This window comes from Carassius gibelio, chromosome A11 (assembly GCF_023724105.1).
Source record: "Carassius gibelio isolate Cgi1373 ecotype wild population from Czech Republic chromosome A11, carGib1.2-hapl.c, whole genome shotgun sequence".
NCBI classification, from domain to species: Eukaryota; Metazoa; Chordata; class Actinopteri; order Cypriniformes; family Cyprinidae; genus Carassius; species Carassius gibelio.
Genome location: NC_068381.1, coordinates 1519500 through 1535730, shown reverse-complemented (window position 1 = coordinate 1535730; position 16231 = coordinate 1519500). Strand labels below are relative to the sequence as shown.

Sequence of the window (16231 nt, the reverse complement as noted above, 5' to 3'; positions counted from 1 at the left end):
GTATAGCCTAATGAATTATATAATAATAATAAACCTGGATTTATTTCATGTTCAAAGGAAAATTAGCCTAAACTGCTTAAGAATGCCTTCTTCAAACATTAAACGAAAAAAATAAAAAATAAAAATCCTCTAACAAAATAGACCCATTTTAAATATTTAGCAAAATAAATAATTAAAAATAAACGGAATTAAAAAAATATATATTGTAGAATAGTCTGAGCAGGAATAGCATGTCGTTCATTGATGAGGGCTTCAGATGAATTAATCTCTGCGCATTTATGCGACCGTAATTACTGAAAGGCCTCTCCAATGGTGCGCTGTGAGCTGGAATGGAGAGTAACCTACATGGCGTGTTACTTTGCTTCATCTCGGAAACTCTTGATATCGCCTTTTCCACCTCTGGATCTCTCGCTATCTCGGAATGGAATTACACGTCGCTGTCCATGGTTTCATCAGCATCCTCCCATTCCGCAAAGTCTATTTTATTTTATTTTAGTCTATTATAAATAAAGGTTTATCTGTTTTTAGTAATTTTATTTTGCTATATATTTCCACTTTGCGGGAGTCCCGCAAATAACTTTATTTTCCCGCAACCCGCACACAATAATATCCCGCGTCCGCATTCACCGATCAAATATTGTCCCGCGACGCACTCGGTTGCGCTGGGTTCCGCAGGAATGCAGGTCTATGTGTTGAATGCACATGCACCAATGGCTAAAAAAAATAGGCCCTTTTTGCGCTGCGTCATCAGGCCCAATTTGGTCTTAATCCGGCCCTGAAGGTGGTGCATTGCCATTGAGACTTGACCGTTCACAGCTGAGCGGACATTTCACTCGCTGCTTCAGAGTCACATTTGCGTATGATGTAGGCTACTGCTGGAATTCGTGATTGGTTGATGATACGCAGCTCTATATTTCCTCGCAGCCCGGTGAAACACACCAATTTGAAAAACTAATGGAATGCATAGTCGATATAAAAAATTGGATGACGAGTAATTTCTTACTGCTAAATTCAGAAAAAACAGAGGTGTTAATCATAGGGCCTAAAAACTCTGCTTGTAATAACCTAGAACACTGTCTAAGACTTGATGGTTGCTCTGTCAATTCTTCGTCATCAGTTAGGAACCTAGGTGTGCTACTTGATCGCAATCTTTCCTTAGAAAGCCACGTTTCTAGCATTTGTAAAACTGCATTTTTCCATCTCAAAAATATATCTAAATTACGGCCTATTCTCTCAATGTCAAATGCAGAAATGTTAATCCATGCATTTATGACTTCAAGGTTAGACTATTGTAATGCTTTATTGGGTGGTTGTTCTGCACGCTTGGTAAACAAACTACAGCTAGTCCAAAATGCAGCAGCAAGAGTTCTTACTAGAACCAGGAAGTATGACCATATTAGCCCGGTCCTGTCCACACTGCACTGGCTCCCTATCAAACATCATATAGATTTTAAAATATTGCTTATTACTTATAAAGCCCTGAATGGTTTAGCACCTCAGTATTTGAATGAGCTCCTTTTACATTATAATCCTCTACGTCCGCTACGTTCTCAAAACTCAGGCAATTTGATAATACCTAGAATATCAAAATCAACTGCGATCAATATTTGTCTGTTTCTCTCTTGTTCCAAGGTCCACCGTAGCCACCAGATCCAGTCTGTGTCCAGATCAGAGGGTCACTGCAGTCGCCCGGATCCAGTACGTATCCAGACCAGATGGTGGATCAGCACCTAGAAAGGAGCTCTACTGCCCTGAAAGACAGCGGAGACCAGGACAACTAGAGCCCCAGATACAGATCCCCTGTAAAGACCTTGTCTCAGAGGAGCACCAGGACAAGACCACAGGAAACAGATGATTCTTCTGCACAATCTGACTTTGCTGCAGTCTGGAATTGAACTACTGGTTTCGTCTGGTCAGAGGAGAACTGGCCCCCCAACTGAGCCTGGTTTCTCTCAAGGTTTTTTTCTCCATTCTGTCACCGATGGAGCTTCGGTTCCTTGCCGCTGTCGCCTCTGGCTTGCTTAGTTGGGGTCACTTCATCTACAGCGATATCATTGACTTGATTGCAAATAAATGCACAGACACTATTTAACTAAACAGAGATGACATCACTGAATTCAATGATGAACTGCCTTTAACTATCATTTTGCATTATTGAGACACTGTTTTCCAAATGAATGTTGTTCAGTGCTTTGACGCAATGTATTTTGTTTAAAGCACTATATAAATAAAGGTGATTGATTGATTGATTGACAGCAAATGTCAAATATTAAACGGAATGATAAAATAACGTTATTAACCGGTTTATGTCCATTTCAAATTTTCGATTCTGTTCGGAACAAAAAAAAAATTCATTTCGTTTCTGTTTCTGTTCCTGTCAAAATTTCGTTCATTTCGGGTTTTCGTTTTCGTTCCTTGAACCAGTTCAGAGCCCTGATTATAATATAAGGATTTGATTGTGTTTTATTGCACACTTTATAACTCGTTTTCTTTGCTTTTTTAATTAATGTATAAATTACTTAATTAAAAAAGGAAGGGAAATTAGAAAAATACACATTTAAATTAAATGACTGAAAAAAAAGACTATGGTGGGAGTGGGGGGTAGGGGTATATGTCAATAACTTGTTGAAGTGCAAGAATCCCAGCTATGAATTGGACCCAGAAATAACATCTCTCTCTCTCTCTCTCTCTCTATACTGTATATAAATGAATAAATGTAAGTAAATTTATGCATATAGCAGATGCTTTTATCCAAAGCGACTTACAGTGCATTAGGGCTAACATTTTTTACCTAACATAATATATAAGTATATAAAGTATTCAAAGTATATTATATATTATTATATAAAGTATAATATTGAGTTTTTTACACTGTTAAAGAGTTGGATTCCCATACTAAACATGGACAAAGTTTCAAAAATTAAGTTGTACGTTTGAAGGAGTATTTCTGTTTCAAAAGTACTCCTTCCGGTTTGTCACAAGTTTCAGAAAGTTTTTTTCGAGTATGGCTCTGTGTGACGTTAGATGGAGCGCGCTCCAGTATAGCAGAGAACTGAGAGCACAACAGACTACACTGATCAGAGCGAGAGCGTCGCCAAATGTCACAAAAGAAGTGTATTTTTGGTTGCCAGGGCAAGACAACCCTGCACAGATTACCAAAAAAAAACCAGCATTAAGGGACCAGTGGATGGAGTTTATTTTTACAGAGCATCAACGGAGTTGTGCAAGTGTTTGTGTTTGTTCCCTGCATTTGGAAGATGCTTGTTTTACAAACATGGCCCAGTTTGACGACGGATTTGCGTATCGTTTATTTCTTAAGGATGATGCAATCCCAACGAAAAAGGGTCACAATTGTGTGTTGGAACCGCAGGCGGTGAGTAAAACTGCTTCAAATATCTCTGCCTCCTTGTTAGTGCGTCCGCCTCTCATGCTGGAGACCCGGGTTCGAGCCCCGCTCGGAGCGAGTCGTTGCTGCTGCTGCTCTCCTTCAGTTTCAGCCTTGGGATCTGATTCTGGATCATAAACATACGTTATTGTTTCACGTGTGTTTCCCAACATTGCACGTAAAGCAGTTGCAGGTAGCTGTGCTTTAAGTGCTGCTTAGGAGTCGCTGTCCGTTCGTCAAGTGCTGAAATGTCACATTATAGTTTCAAAAACTTCAAAACAGGATTTGTTCCCGTGCGTATTTGGACTAGTCATTCTTTAAATAAAACCATGATTGGACATAATGATTTTTAACACTTACCTTTGAATTAGCTCAAGTGTGGCACTGGCTGACTCTTGGTACTCAATATTAAAAACATAAAAGCAACCAAAAAGCGCAGGAGTGCTGTGTCCAAGTAATGTAAAAAAAAGCCTCCTCATCAGTATTTATGACTTTGAAAAGATGATGTAGACGGTACCTCACTATTAATGCACAGATCTATAGGAGGTAGTTGACCAGTCACACCCAGTTTGTGGAGACTAGACTGCTGCACCGGACCTTCCCAGACAGTAAGCAGTTTCGGCCCAGAACCGGCCCACATTTGGCCCGCATGCATTTCACGCAGGCCAGATGTGGTGCCGGTTCTGGGCCGAAATTGCTTGCTGTCTGGGTTGCTGCTTATGCTTCCAAGATATATGAGTGGTGAATGATGTTCTCACTCTAAAATATTTCAAGCAGCCTTTAACTGGACAGCAAACTTTTCTACCATCTCTAATAAGAATTTCTCAAGTGGAAGCACAGCTCTGAAAAATTCCAAGCAACAAATGCACACCCTAGGACCTGACAGTGGAGGTTCGCCTGTGGATGCCTATGTATATTTTACAGTTATTTACCCTAGAAAATACAGCAAGGGTTAACAGTGTGGTCTATGAACATACTATACAGATGGATTATGTAAAAGTTTATGTACACTATAGGCAGAACTATGAACATATGAACATCATTTACACTAGAGCAATGGACAGTAAAGTGCATAGAAAATATTTCAGTGTGCAAATGAATTACTCAGTATTCTCGATGAACAGACAGTAGAGCAAGTAATAACAAGTTTACTGTTTTTTTGTTTGTTTGTTTGTTTGTTTGTTTGTATGTTCTTTTGTAAATCAGATGTAGTGATGAACGTGTAGCTCCACGTAAACAGCGTTTTCTCTAGATGTCCTCAATAGCAGGAAGTGGTGTCCCTGTGATGCATCGGGCAGTTTTCACCACCCTCTGCAGTGCCTTGCGGTCAGCCACTGAGCAGTTCCCATACCAGACTGTGATGTAACTGGTCAGGAGGTTCTCGATCGCACACCAGTAGAAGTTCACCAGGATGGCTGAAGACAGCTGGTTCTTCTTCAGTGTCCTGAGGAAGAAGAGGCGCTGGTGAGCCTTCTTGACCAGGCTGGAGGTGTTTGTGGTCCAGGACAGGTCCTCCGAGATGGTGGTTCCCAGGAACTTGAAGCTGGAGACACATTCAACAACCGTCCCGCTAATGTGGATGTTATCCTGTGTGCTTCCTTTCTTCTTCCTGAAGTCTACAATGAGCTCCTTTGTCTTGCTGGTGTTAAGGGGCAGGTTGTTGTCAGCGCAGCATGTGGGCAGGTGCTGTACCTCCTCCCTGTAGACATCTCATCATTGTCTCTGATGAGGCAAATCACCGTGGTCTCATCTGCAAACTTGATGATGGATTTGGATCCATGCACAGGCTTGCAGTCGTGGGTGTAGAGGGAGTAGAGGAATGGGCTCAGCACACAGCCCTGTGGTACTCCGGTGTTAAGTGTGATCATAAGATGTTGGACAAGGGCCGGGCTCATGCAGGGCTCTATTGGTTCCCTTGTTTTAATTAGCTCGGAATGCCTCCAGGCCCATATGCACCTGAATATCCTGCACAACCAGACTATGCCACTGAGGAGACAGATGTGTACTTTAGGTACTTTAGGTACTGTTATCATGATCATTACAACCTTAAAGCTTTCCTTGGGGAAGAATAGGACAATCCAAATGATTATTAATGTACTTATTCATGCGTACACTTATCCATGTGTACGTTATCCAGACATTTATCTACACGTACGTTATCCAGACACAAAGTTTAAAAAATCACAAATTTCACCTCTTCTGGCATAACTTACTGCCTAACAGTGCTTATTTAAATGCTGTTTAAATATTGAATGTGGAAAGCATGCGAATTCTGACCCATTTGGCTTTCCATAGAACACACCCTGAGCAGCTCTGACATCACTGTAGTTCAGTGACAGACTCAGAGAAAGTGAAACTAACTTGATCAACAACATGGACGCCTGAAACCATCGAACTCTTCAAACAACTGAATATTGAGTCGTTCAGAGACCCTTGTGAACACATCTGATACTCACAGGTAAGTGATAGAAATATAAGAGAGATTGTCTTGAACAGGTTTCTAATGACAGTGGTCTGGTTTAGTAGGGTTTATGTCAGACTGGAATGAGTTGAACAGAAGCAGGTTTAAGCGTGTCAAATACTCAGATACTTTAGTTGTTTACTGCACTGAAATGATATCAGAATTGTATTAACAGTATGTCATTAGATCGGACAAAGTTTGGTGTTTCTGTCATTTTGTCACCCGACATAAAGACAAACCGATAAAACAGGAAGTAAATGACCTGCAGACAAACTGAACACAAACCTGCTTCACTGCAGCTGAAAATCACTTTTACATTACACAATAACTTATGATCATTTAATATATTTTGTGGAAAGATTAATCTAATTTTGGATAAGGAGATATATATATATATATGTTTTTTGGAAAATATAAAGCTTGTACTTTGTACTTTCTTTAAACAGCAGGTCATAGTTCAGATTGTTCAGTAAGTTTACGAGTCACTCACTTTGTTTCAAACGAATGATTGTGTTTCCATCACTATCAGTTCTCACATTTTAACCAGTTAAACTATCATTTTTCTTTAAAAGTCTTTAAGAGGGAAAGAACAATGGCAGAATCTTCACCAACAGCAAGAAAAACCAGGAGACGGAGTATTGACAGTAATCCTCCATGTAAGTCAATAACCCAGAAAAACACTGACTTTGACTTTCCTTTTATAATATTGAATGTGTACAGTTCAGGAATGTAAAGCAGATCAAATAATTTAACCTTAACAAGAATAATTATTGTACATTTATTTATTTATTCATTTATTTATGTAAGTGGTTATGTAATGAGCTTCACATTTAGGTTCTGATCAGCTTGTCTGGGTTCATTTTACAATAATAACCAGCTGACTGTACATGATCTCTTTATATTTGAGTTTCTTCAGCACTCTTTGTCTCTAAACACTCTTTACATTCAACCAGCTTCATGAGGTGCATCATGGGATTCTTCATAAACAGTATTGAAGGAGTTCACACTAATCCTAAATAATGTCTCTTTCCAGTAATGTCATCCTCCATGAGTTCACTGTCTGAGGAGATTCAGTGCTCTGTATGTCTGGATGTGTTCACTGATCCAGTCTCGACTCCATGTGGACACAACTTCTGCAAGATCTGTCTGAATAAGTGCTGGGACAACAGCCAGACTTGCAGCTGTCCATACTGTAAAGAAACATTCAAGCAAAGACCTGATCTCAAGATTAATACCACACTCCGAGAGCTCGTAGATCACTGTAAGAAGAAAAGTCCTGAGAAAACAACTGAAGTTCTGTGTGACTTCTGTGAGGAAAGAAAGCTGAAAGCGCTGAAGTCGTGTCTGGTGTGTCAGAGCTCTTACTGTGAAACTCACCTGGAGCCTCATTTGAGAGTGACACGTTTGAAGAAACACAAACTGATGGATCCTGTGAGTAATCTGGAGGACTATATATGTCAGAAACACGAGAGACCTCTGGATCTGTTCTGTAGAGATGATCAGACATGTGTGTGTTCATTCTGCACCGAGACAGACCACAAGAACCACAACACTGTTCCTATAGAAGAGGAGAGTCAAGAGAAGAAGGTGGACGTTATTATTCTTTTAAAGGACTGATATCATGAGGAATCAGATTTTATTTCATATTGTGAGTTTAATCTGTGTTATGATAAATGTGTCTGTGTTGTTCTCTCTATAGACTGAACTGATGAAGACACAGAAAGACGTGCAGCTGATGATCCAGAACAGAATCAAGAAGATTCAAGACATCAAACACTCAGCAGAAGTCAGAAAAGTGAGTTTAAAATAATAGAATAAAACTAGATAGTTAAGTTTGTGGAAAGACTGTTGGCTTTGAAAAGGCCTAGCCAGAATGTTTAAGTAGTTTTAAGAAACTTAAAATTTGAGGTCTTTCAGTTTAAAGTAGTTTGAAAGTTTTGAAGGCAATAAAACCTATTAAAAATAAATAAATAGATAAATAGACAGATAGACAAATATCTTTATATAAATAATGACTACCAAGTTACTATCATTTCGTTAACATGTTTCCAGCATTATTATCATTTCACTAGCATGTCATTAGCATGATAAGCGCGTTGTTAGCATGTCACTAGCATGTTTCAAGCATGATAAGAAAGTGACTAGCATGTCATTAGCAAATTTCCAGCATGATTAGCAAGCAACTAGCATGTTGTTAGCATGACTAGCTAGTGACTAGCATGTCATTAGCATGATTAGCAAGTGATTAAGATGTATGTAGCATGTTGTTAGCATGTTTAATACGTGACTAGCATGTTATTAGCATGATTAGCAAAGTGACTAACATATTTTTAGTATGATTAGCAAGCGACTAACTTGTCATTAGCATTATTAACAAGTGATTAGCATGTTATAAACATGTTGTTAGCATGATAAGCAAGTGGCTAGGATGTTGTTAGCATGTTTAGCAAGGAACTACCATGCTGCTAGCATGACTAGCATGTTGTTAGCATTATCAGCAAAGTGACTAGCATGTTGTTAGCATGACTAACAAGTGGCTAGCTTGTTGTTAGCATGACTAGCAAGTGACTAGCATGTCATTAGCATGATTAACAAGTGACTAGAATGTAATTAGCATGATAAGCAAGTGAATAGCATGTTGCTAGCATGACTAGCAAAGTGATTAGCATAATGTTAACATGACTAACAAGTGACTAGCATGTCATTTACATGATTAACAAGTGACTAGCATGTATTCTCAGTAGAGAGTTTTTAAGCGTTGCTATGGCAGTAGACAGCTAAAATACACCTTAAGTCTTATTGTATAAAATGTTCACCCCCTCAATGAAAGTCTATGGGATTTTAGGTAGTTTTGATAGTCTGGTTTATGAAATCCATAAACCATCCATAAGACCAGTCTGAAGCTCTGACCCGAGTTTGCCGGTTTTAGGCTGAAAGCTCTAGGAGGAGATACATTTTAAAATTTAGTCTCAGAAGAGGATTTCAGTAAGATCAACTTACTTTTTCAATAAATAATGAATGTAAATGTTTTTATTACAACAAACTTCAATTTTGAGAAAATAAAGAGGCAAGAACTGACAGACATAACAATAACAAAATAAACAAACAGTCAAACGAATGACAGATGACTATCAGACTAAAATATACAGCAACAGCCAATAAAACAAGAACTAAAATGTCCAGGGCTTGTTCTGCGCTCGTCCAGGGTGCAGAGTGAAGTTTAATTCTTCATTTGAGGGATTCTGAAAACACATGTAGCCTATGTATGTGAACAAAAATGTATGAGCAATAATTACACAGATTCTTCTGTTAGCAAACACTGCTAATAATTTGTTGCCTGTCCTGGTTGAGCAGATAAACACAGAGAAGGAGAAAGCAGTCCGTGTGGAGCTCTTCACTGATCTCATCCGCTCCATTGAGAGACATCAGACTGAACTGCTGGAGATGATGGAGGAGCAGCAGAAAGCAGCAGAGAAACAGGAGCAAGAGCTGATTGAAGAGCTGGAGCAGGAGATCACTGAGCTAAAGATGAGAAACACTGAGCTGGAGCAGCTCTCACACACTGAAGATCACCTCCACCTCCTACAGGTCAGTCAACATGATCTCTCTGATCAATCATAATGCAGGATAATGACATGCTGAAGGATTTCTCCTCTCTCCTGCTGTAGATTCACTCATCCCTGTGCAGCTCTACAAACACCAGGAACTGGCCTGAGATCAGTATGAAGACTCATGAGAGTCTGGAGACTCTGAGGAGAGCTCTGACTCAACTGAAGGACACTATAGATGAGAAACTCACACTAACTGGTACATCAATACACACTGATCAGATAGAAACATGATAGTGTACTCTGTTCTTTAAATATAAGCTTCAGATCTGATTGTTTTCTTGTCATTAGTCTCTACAGAGCTGAAGTGGATGCAGCAGTATGCAGGTACAGTGTGCTGTCTGCACTACACTAGTTTACATTCATACACTCACTGCTTCATTACTGCACTACAATCTGATTCAACACTGGGTTAACTAAAAACATCAGCATCACAGAATATCTGTATTCTCTGTTTTCTCAGTGGATGTGACTCTGGATCCTGATACAGCTCATCCTGATCTCATTCTGTCTGATGATGGAAAACAAGTGACAGATGGAGAGATTGAGCAGAAACTCCCAGACAAACCAGAGAGATTTGATACATGTCTCTGTGTCTTGGGAAAGGAGGGATTCTCCTCAGGGAGATTTTATTTTGAGGTGCAGGTGAAGGGAAAGACTGAATGGGTTTTAGGAGTGGCCAGAGAATCCATTAACAGGAAGGGACAGATCACACTGAGACCCAGTGATGGATACTGGACTGTGTGGCTGAGGAAAGGAAATGAATATGAAGCCTGTGATGATCCTCGTGTCTCTCTGTCTCTGAGAGTGAAGCCGCATCGGGTCGGTGTGTTTGTGGATTATGACGAGGGTCTGGTCTCCTTTTATGATGTGGAGTCCAGCTCTCATATCTACTCTTTCACTGCTCAGTCTTTCACTGAAAAACTCTATCCATTATTTAGCCCATGCATTAATGATGGAGGTAAAAACTCAAGCCCACTGATCATCACACCTGTCAGTTATAATAAATGAATTTACTCAGTTATCAAATGAAAGATTAAAATAATACATTTATAATAAAAAAATCTGGAAACATTATGTGCTGCTATTTTTTATAATTTGCTTATCAGTTTTTAAAATCTAAATGATCTTATCACATATTTTTTATATATATATAATTCTTGTTCAGTAAATAATATTTTGTTCAACTTTCATAAATATTCCTGCTATTTTTCTTCCTGATAATGTGAAATTGGCATCTGTGCAAAGTTGGTGCAATAAAATAATGTCATAGTTAACAATTACTTGTTTACATTTCTTTTATAATATTAAATATGTTCAGGAATGTAAAGCAGATCAAATAATTTCAGCTTAACAAGAATAATTCTTGTACATTTATTTATTTATTTAGGTAAGTGGTTATGTAATGTATTTTTCTTTAGATAGATAGATAGATAGATCTCATATGTATTTTATATTATTTAGTCTCTTATAGGCTCTAGTTTGACAGAATTGTTCTAATTCAACTTGCAGAAATCAATCAAACTTAACTTTTTTTTTTATTATTGATATTATTGATATTGTTTATTTCTCATTCTTAAGTTCATCAGGCTCTCAATGATTTAATCTGTGTCATCTTTTGGAAAATCTGAAGCATGTACCATTAATCTTAACTAATAAGACTAGTCTCTTAATTATTACCAGGACAGTAATATATAATATATATATAATTTTGCTACACATAAAATACAAATAAAATTAAAGCTGCAAGCAGCGATGAACGGGCCCTCGCACCCGGGCTCACCGGCAGCGAGTGGCTTTAGTTAATAGGTGAACGGTGAGAAATATGCGCTTAAACTCATAAATATAAGTAGAATATGTCAGTGTTTATTCCATATATGTGCCAATCTTCCTGTTGCCAGCAGGTGGCGCTATCATTATAATGGAATATTGGCCTTCAGATGTGTTCAGGGCAGGACTTTTATCGAACATGTGAGGTTTGGGGAGGATTGGACATTTTATGCCTGAGTTACAACAACATCCTATTTCATGGCGAAACAATGAAATTTGTCAGGCCGCCATGTACACGCCGTTTAACGAAACCTCAAGATCTTCGCAATTTAAGATCGCAAAAGGCTTTAGATTACACTGACCAAGTTTGGTGTTGATCTGAATAAATATCTAGGAGGAGTTCTTTAAAGTACAACCCCTGAAAATGGCCAAAACAACAATAATTTTGCAGAGAAAATTCGAAATAACTGACTTCCTGTTGGGATTCGGACTTCGTACCAAGAGACTTTTTCGTAGATATCGGTGTGTTACATGTGTGTACCGATTTTTGTACATGTACGTGAAACATAGCTCAAGGCGCACTCCGTTTAAAGTGTATACGCACTCCGTTGAAAAGGGAATAGGTGGCGCTATTGAGCCATTTTGCCACACTCGATGGAATATTGGCCTTCAGATCTGTTCAGGCCAGGACCCTTATCACACAAGTGAAGTTTGGGCAAGATCGGACATTTTATGCCTGAGTTATAACATCTTTTATTCCCATGGCGAGACATCGAACTTCATCACGGCGCCATGGACACACCTTTGAACAAAAGCTCAAGATCTTCACAACTAAACATCACACAGGTCTTTAGATTAGACTGACCACAAAAAAGACATTGATGTCATAAAATTTCTAGGAGTAGTTTGTCGCAGTGTAAAATATGTAACTTCCTGTTGCCAATAGGTGGCGCTATGACTATAACTGAATATTGGCATGTAGATCTGTTCAGGTCAAGAGTCTTATCCAACATGTGAAGTTTGGGGCAGATTGGACATTGTATGTCTGAGTTACAGCAACTTCCTTTTTCATGGCGAAACATCGAAATTTGTCAGGCCGCCATGGACCCGCCCTTTAACGAAACGTCAAGTCCTTCGCAATTCATTATCGCAAAGGGCTTTAGATTACACTGACCAAGTTTGGTGTTGATCTGAATAAATCTCTAGGAGGAGTTCGTTAAAGTACAACCCCTGAAAATGGCAAAAACAACAGCAATTTTGAAGGGAAAATTCAAAATAACCGACTTCCTGTTGGGATCCGGATTTCGTACCAACAGACTTTTTTGTAGGTATTGGAGTGTTACATGTGTGTACCAATTTTTGTACATGTACGTGAAACATAGCTCGAGGCGCACTCCGTTGAAAGTGTATAGGTGGCGCTATAGAGCCATTCTGCCACACCCGGTGGAATATTGGCCTGAAGATCTGTTCAGGCCAGGACTCTTATCACACATGTGAAGTTTGGGGAAGATCGGACATCTTATGCCTGAGTTATAACATCTTTTATTCGCATGGCGAGACATCGAACTTCGTCGCGGCGCCATGAACAAGCCTTTTAACGAAAACTCAAGATCTTCACAACTGAACATCGCACAGGCCTTTAGATTAGACTGACCACAAAAAAGACATTGATGTCATAAAATTTCTAGGAGTAGTTCGTCGCAGCGTAAAATATGTCACTTCCTGTTGCCAATAGGTGGCGCTATGACTATAACTGAATATGGGCATGTCAATCTGTTCAGGTTCGGAGTCTCATCAAACATGTGAAGTTTGGGGCAGATTGGTCATTGTATGTGTGAGTTATAGCAACTTCATTTTTCATGGCGAATCATCGAAATTCGCCAGGCCGCCACGGACACGCCCTTCAACGAAAAGTCAGGATCTTCGCAATTTAACATCGCAAAGGCCTTTAGATTAGGCATACCAAATTTGGTGTTGATTTGAAGAACTCTCTAGGAGGAGTTCGTTAAAATACAACCCATGGAAATGACCAAAATTACACAAAATATGCTCATAATATTACAAATAACCGACTTCCTGTTGGGTTTAGAATTTCGCTCCAAGAGTCTTTTTTGTAGGTATTGGTGTGTTACATATGTGTGCCAATTTTCGTGCATGTACGTGAAACATAGCTGGAAGGCTGTTGATTTTCTTGGTATAGGTGGCGCTGTCGAGCCATTTTGCCACACCCTCTTCTGAATCCTATATCAGACGAAAATTTTCACCAGGTTTGACGAGTGTGCAAAGTTTCATGACTTTTTGAGCATGTTAAAGCCCTCAAAAATGCGATTCATTCGGGAGAAGAAGAAGAAGAAGAAGAAGAATAATAATAAATATAGCTGCAAGCAGTGATGTCGGGCTCAAGCCATCAGTGCAACGCCACCCCGGTGGCATCGGGAAAACTGTGCCCAGCGGGCATAAGCATTTACAGTAACCCTCTGACAATCAAGTTTTAAGGGATGCAGCAGTTAAAGGGTTAATCCGACCAATCTAGACTTTGAAAATCACATACACAGAACAATATATATAACTTTAGTAACGCTTTATTTTTATATTTATAAAAAATGTATAAGGTGTGCATTGTAGCTGACACCTATATGAACACATTACAATTGTTTTGTGACTGCAAGTCTTTCTTCTCAAATGCTATTGAGCTTCAAATTTGCATTTGAGCCCATGTGAAAAAGTAGCATAATTTACATATGACTTACAGTTTGTTGTAATAAATATCAAACATTCAAATTAATTGTGCATTATAGCTGTCACCTAGATGAACAATTACAGTTGTTTTTATGACTGTAAGTCATTCTCTTCAAATGCTACTGACGTTAGAAAAGTGTATAACAATATCACATGTAACTTTAGAGACCGGCCCTAAATTTGAGACTCTCAAGTGTCCAATGTCAATACAACTTTATGCCTGTTTTTTTTTTCTTTAGTTTTCTTTTCTCTGTGCCGGATTGCTGATGTCCTATACCCAGGCATAGATGTCCATCCATCAATTACGAACATTCGGCCGCAAACATGAGGTGTGAGCGGTCGCGAGCGCGCATGGGAGAATGGCGCATGTTTGATTTTTTTTTTTTTTTTTTTTTTGAGCAACTGGGATGGTGCCCCCTCTGGGAGTTGGTGCCCTACGAAGACTGCATACTCTGCATATAGGGAGCGGATGTACTATCTGGAAGATATATTCCTCAAACCATCATACAAGAGGAGGTGATGCTAATCCTTCAAGAATTGCTCAAAAGCTATTCAAGTGTACAGTTTCCTTTTAATGCATCTTGAAATAATTATTTCTGAATTCTGAATCAAACTGGGTTGTGTTTAATCATTTATTTTATAAGACAACTGAGACTTTAATCTATTTTGTAATATATGTGCTTTTAAACCAAGAACAATTTATTTATAGATGTATTACTGCTTAATAATGACTATTATTGAGGGAAAAGGCTTAATAATCATGAACTATTTACTAATGCTTAGCTAATGAGTGCAGTTATTATAAAGTGTTACCAATGCATTTACTAATGTTAACAAATTAGACATTATTTTACAGTGTTACCAAATCCTTAAATAATTTATTAGTGTTTTGTAATGATTTTAATGACCTATACGCATTTGTGAAATAGTTTTGCATTGCAGCTTTATCTGTCAGTTGAATAGTTTTACTGTTACATCCATGAGATTAATAAATGTCATGTAACGTCACAGGTTGTCATAGGTCAGTATCAAATGAGTTTGAAATTATTATTTGCAGCACAAATAAGGATTCTTAGGATGTTTTTAAATCCCTAAAACTGTCAGAAAAGGATAAGGCCTAAGAGATTTCTTAACCTGTAATGAAAGGAAAAAACACCACCATTAGCAACAACAAAAACAATAACAATTTAAAATACTGATTTTTTTTCCTTATTATTAAAGGGATGATTAGGTCTCTCTCTCTCTCTCTCTCTCTCTCTCTCTCTCTGCCAGACAGCCCCTCCCTACAATCCACACACACTGTCAGTCACCAAACGTTCACAGTCACCAACCCCCTCACACTCCCCCTCCCTCTCCCCCTCCCTTTCCTCACACAGACAGAGTGGCCAGAGTGAGATCATGTCAGTTGAGAAGTCTGACAGTTTTTTAATTTTCTGTTATCCATACAGTGTTGTAAAGTCGTGAAACTATGCATATTTCCTCAGAATGATTTTATCTTTGTATGAAAAAATGCTTTGAAGTGTTTGGAAGCTGCAATTTAAACATACAAGACAATTAATATTTCCCTTTTTACTGTCATTTCAAAAAATCACCGCGACAAAACCGTTCAAGCTAACCAAAATCCGTTCGCAATTTAAGTTCCTCAATGTTTTTTCAACATGTAGACAAAGTTTGGTGAGTATAGTGAACATTTCCTGTGAGGAGTATGCATTAAATCAGAGCTCAATTTAAATATTCAAATCAAAATAGCCGACTTCCTGTTGGTCGTAGCTGATGACTGTGAATTAGAAAGTTGTCCGTCTTGAAAAGAACAATTTATGTACCAAGTTTGGTGTCTGTAGCTAAAACTAACCCCCCCACTTTTGACAAAAGGTGGCGCTATAGAGTGCCTCCTTCACGCCCTTTTAAAAGCTTTTGCCATTGTCTAGCTATCACTAATACTGATATGTGTTTTGAGTTTCATGTAAATCTGAGCTTGTTGTCTGCCTCAAACTCACCATAACAGAACATTCAAGTTTGACACGTTGCCATGGCAACACTATATCAGATATCAATATCCCCACAACAGATTTACATCGGCCGTGTTTTGTCATTATTCTGATGAAGTTTTAAGTAAATAGAGTAAAAATAAGATGCTGAATTCAAAGCATTTGGAAAAAGACACAATTCCTGCTGCCAGTTGGTGGCGCTATAATGTTGACTCTTAATAGTCACATATATACGATCAGTATCATACAACGAACAAACCAATGAAGTTTGATCAAATTC

The 16231-nt window shown here is 38.6% G+C and overlaps 1 protein-coding gene and 1 long non-coding RNA gene across 13 annotated transcripts in view; one reads left to right on the top strand and one right to left on the bottom strand.

The window, feature by feature from the left end:
- The window catches only part of LOC128021971 (E3 ubiquitin-protein ligase TRIM39), a 362874-nt gene that overhangs the window by 246334 nt on the left and 100309 nt on the right, over positions 1-16231 (top strand). Inside the window, exons 1-7 of one of the 10 annotated variants that reach the window (XM_052609090.1) lie at positions 6419-6502; positions 6880-7433; positions 7546-7641; positions 9201-9434; positions 9515-9653; positions 9746-9781; positions 9918-10531. The exons of 7 other annotated variants lie outside the window; for them this stretch is intronic. In XM_052609090.1, coding sequence (XP_052465050.1) covers positions 6439-6502; positions 6880-7433; positions 7546-7641; positions 9201-9434; positions 9515-9653; positions 9746-9781; positions 9918-10465 — 1671 coding nt within the window. In that variant the 5' untranslated portion in view covers positions 6419-6438 and the 3' untranslated portion in view covers positions 10466-10531. Of the gene's footprint in view, positions 1-5802; positions 5844-6418; positions 6503-6879; positions 7434-7545; positions 7642-9200; positions 9435-9514; positions 9654-9745; positions 9782-9917; positions 10532-16231 lie in introns of those variants that run through there. 2 more of the 10 variants (XM_052609114.1, XM_052609132.1) reach the window with 2 other exon arrangements.
- The window catches only part of LOC128021997 (uncharacterized), a 336783-nt gene that overhangs the window by 245204 nt on the left and 75348 nt on the right, over positions 1-16231 (bottom strand). Inside the window, exon 2 of one of the 3 annotated variants that reach the window (XR_008185831.1) lies at positions 7063-7320. The exons of the other annotated variants lie outside the window; for them this stretch is intronic. This is a non-coding gene — a long non-coding RNA (uncharacterized LOC128021997). The remainder of the gene's footprint in view (positions 1-7062; positions 7321-16231) is intronic. 3 annotated transcript variants of the gene reach the window in all.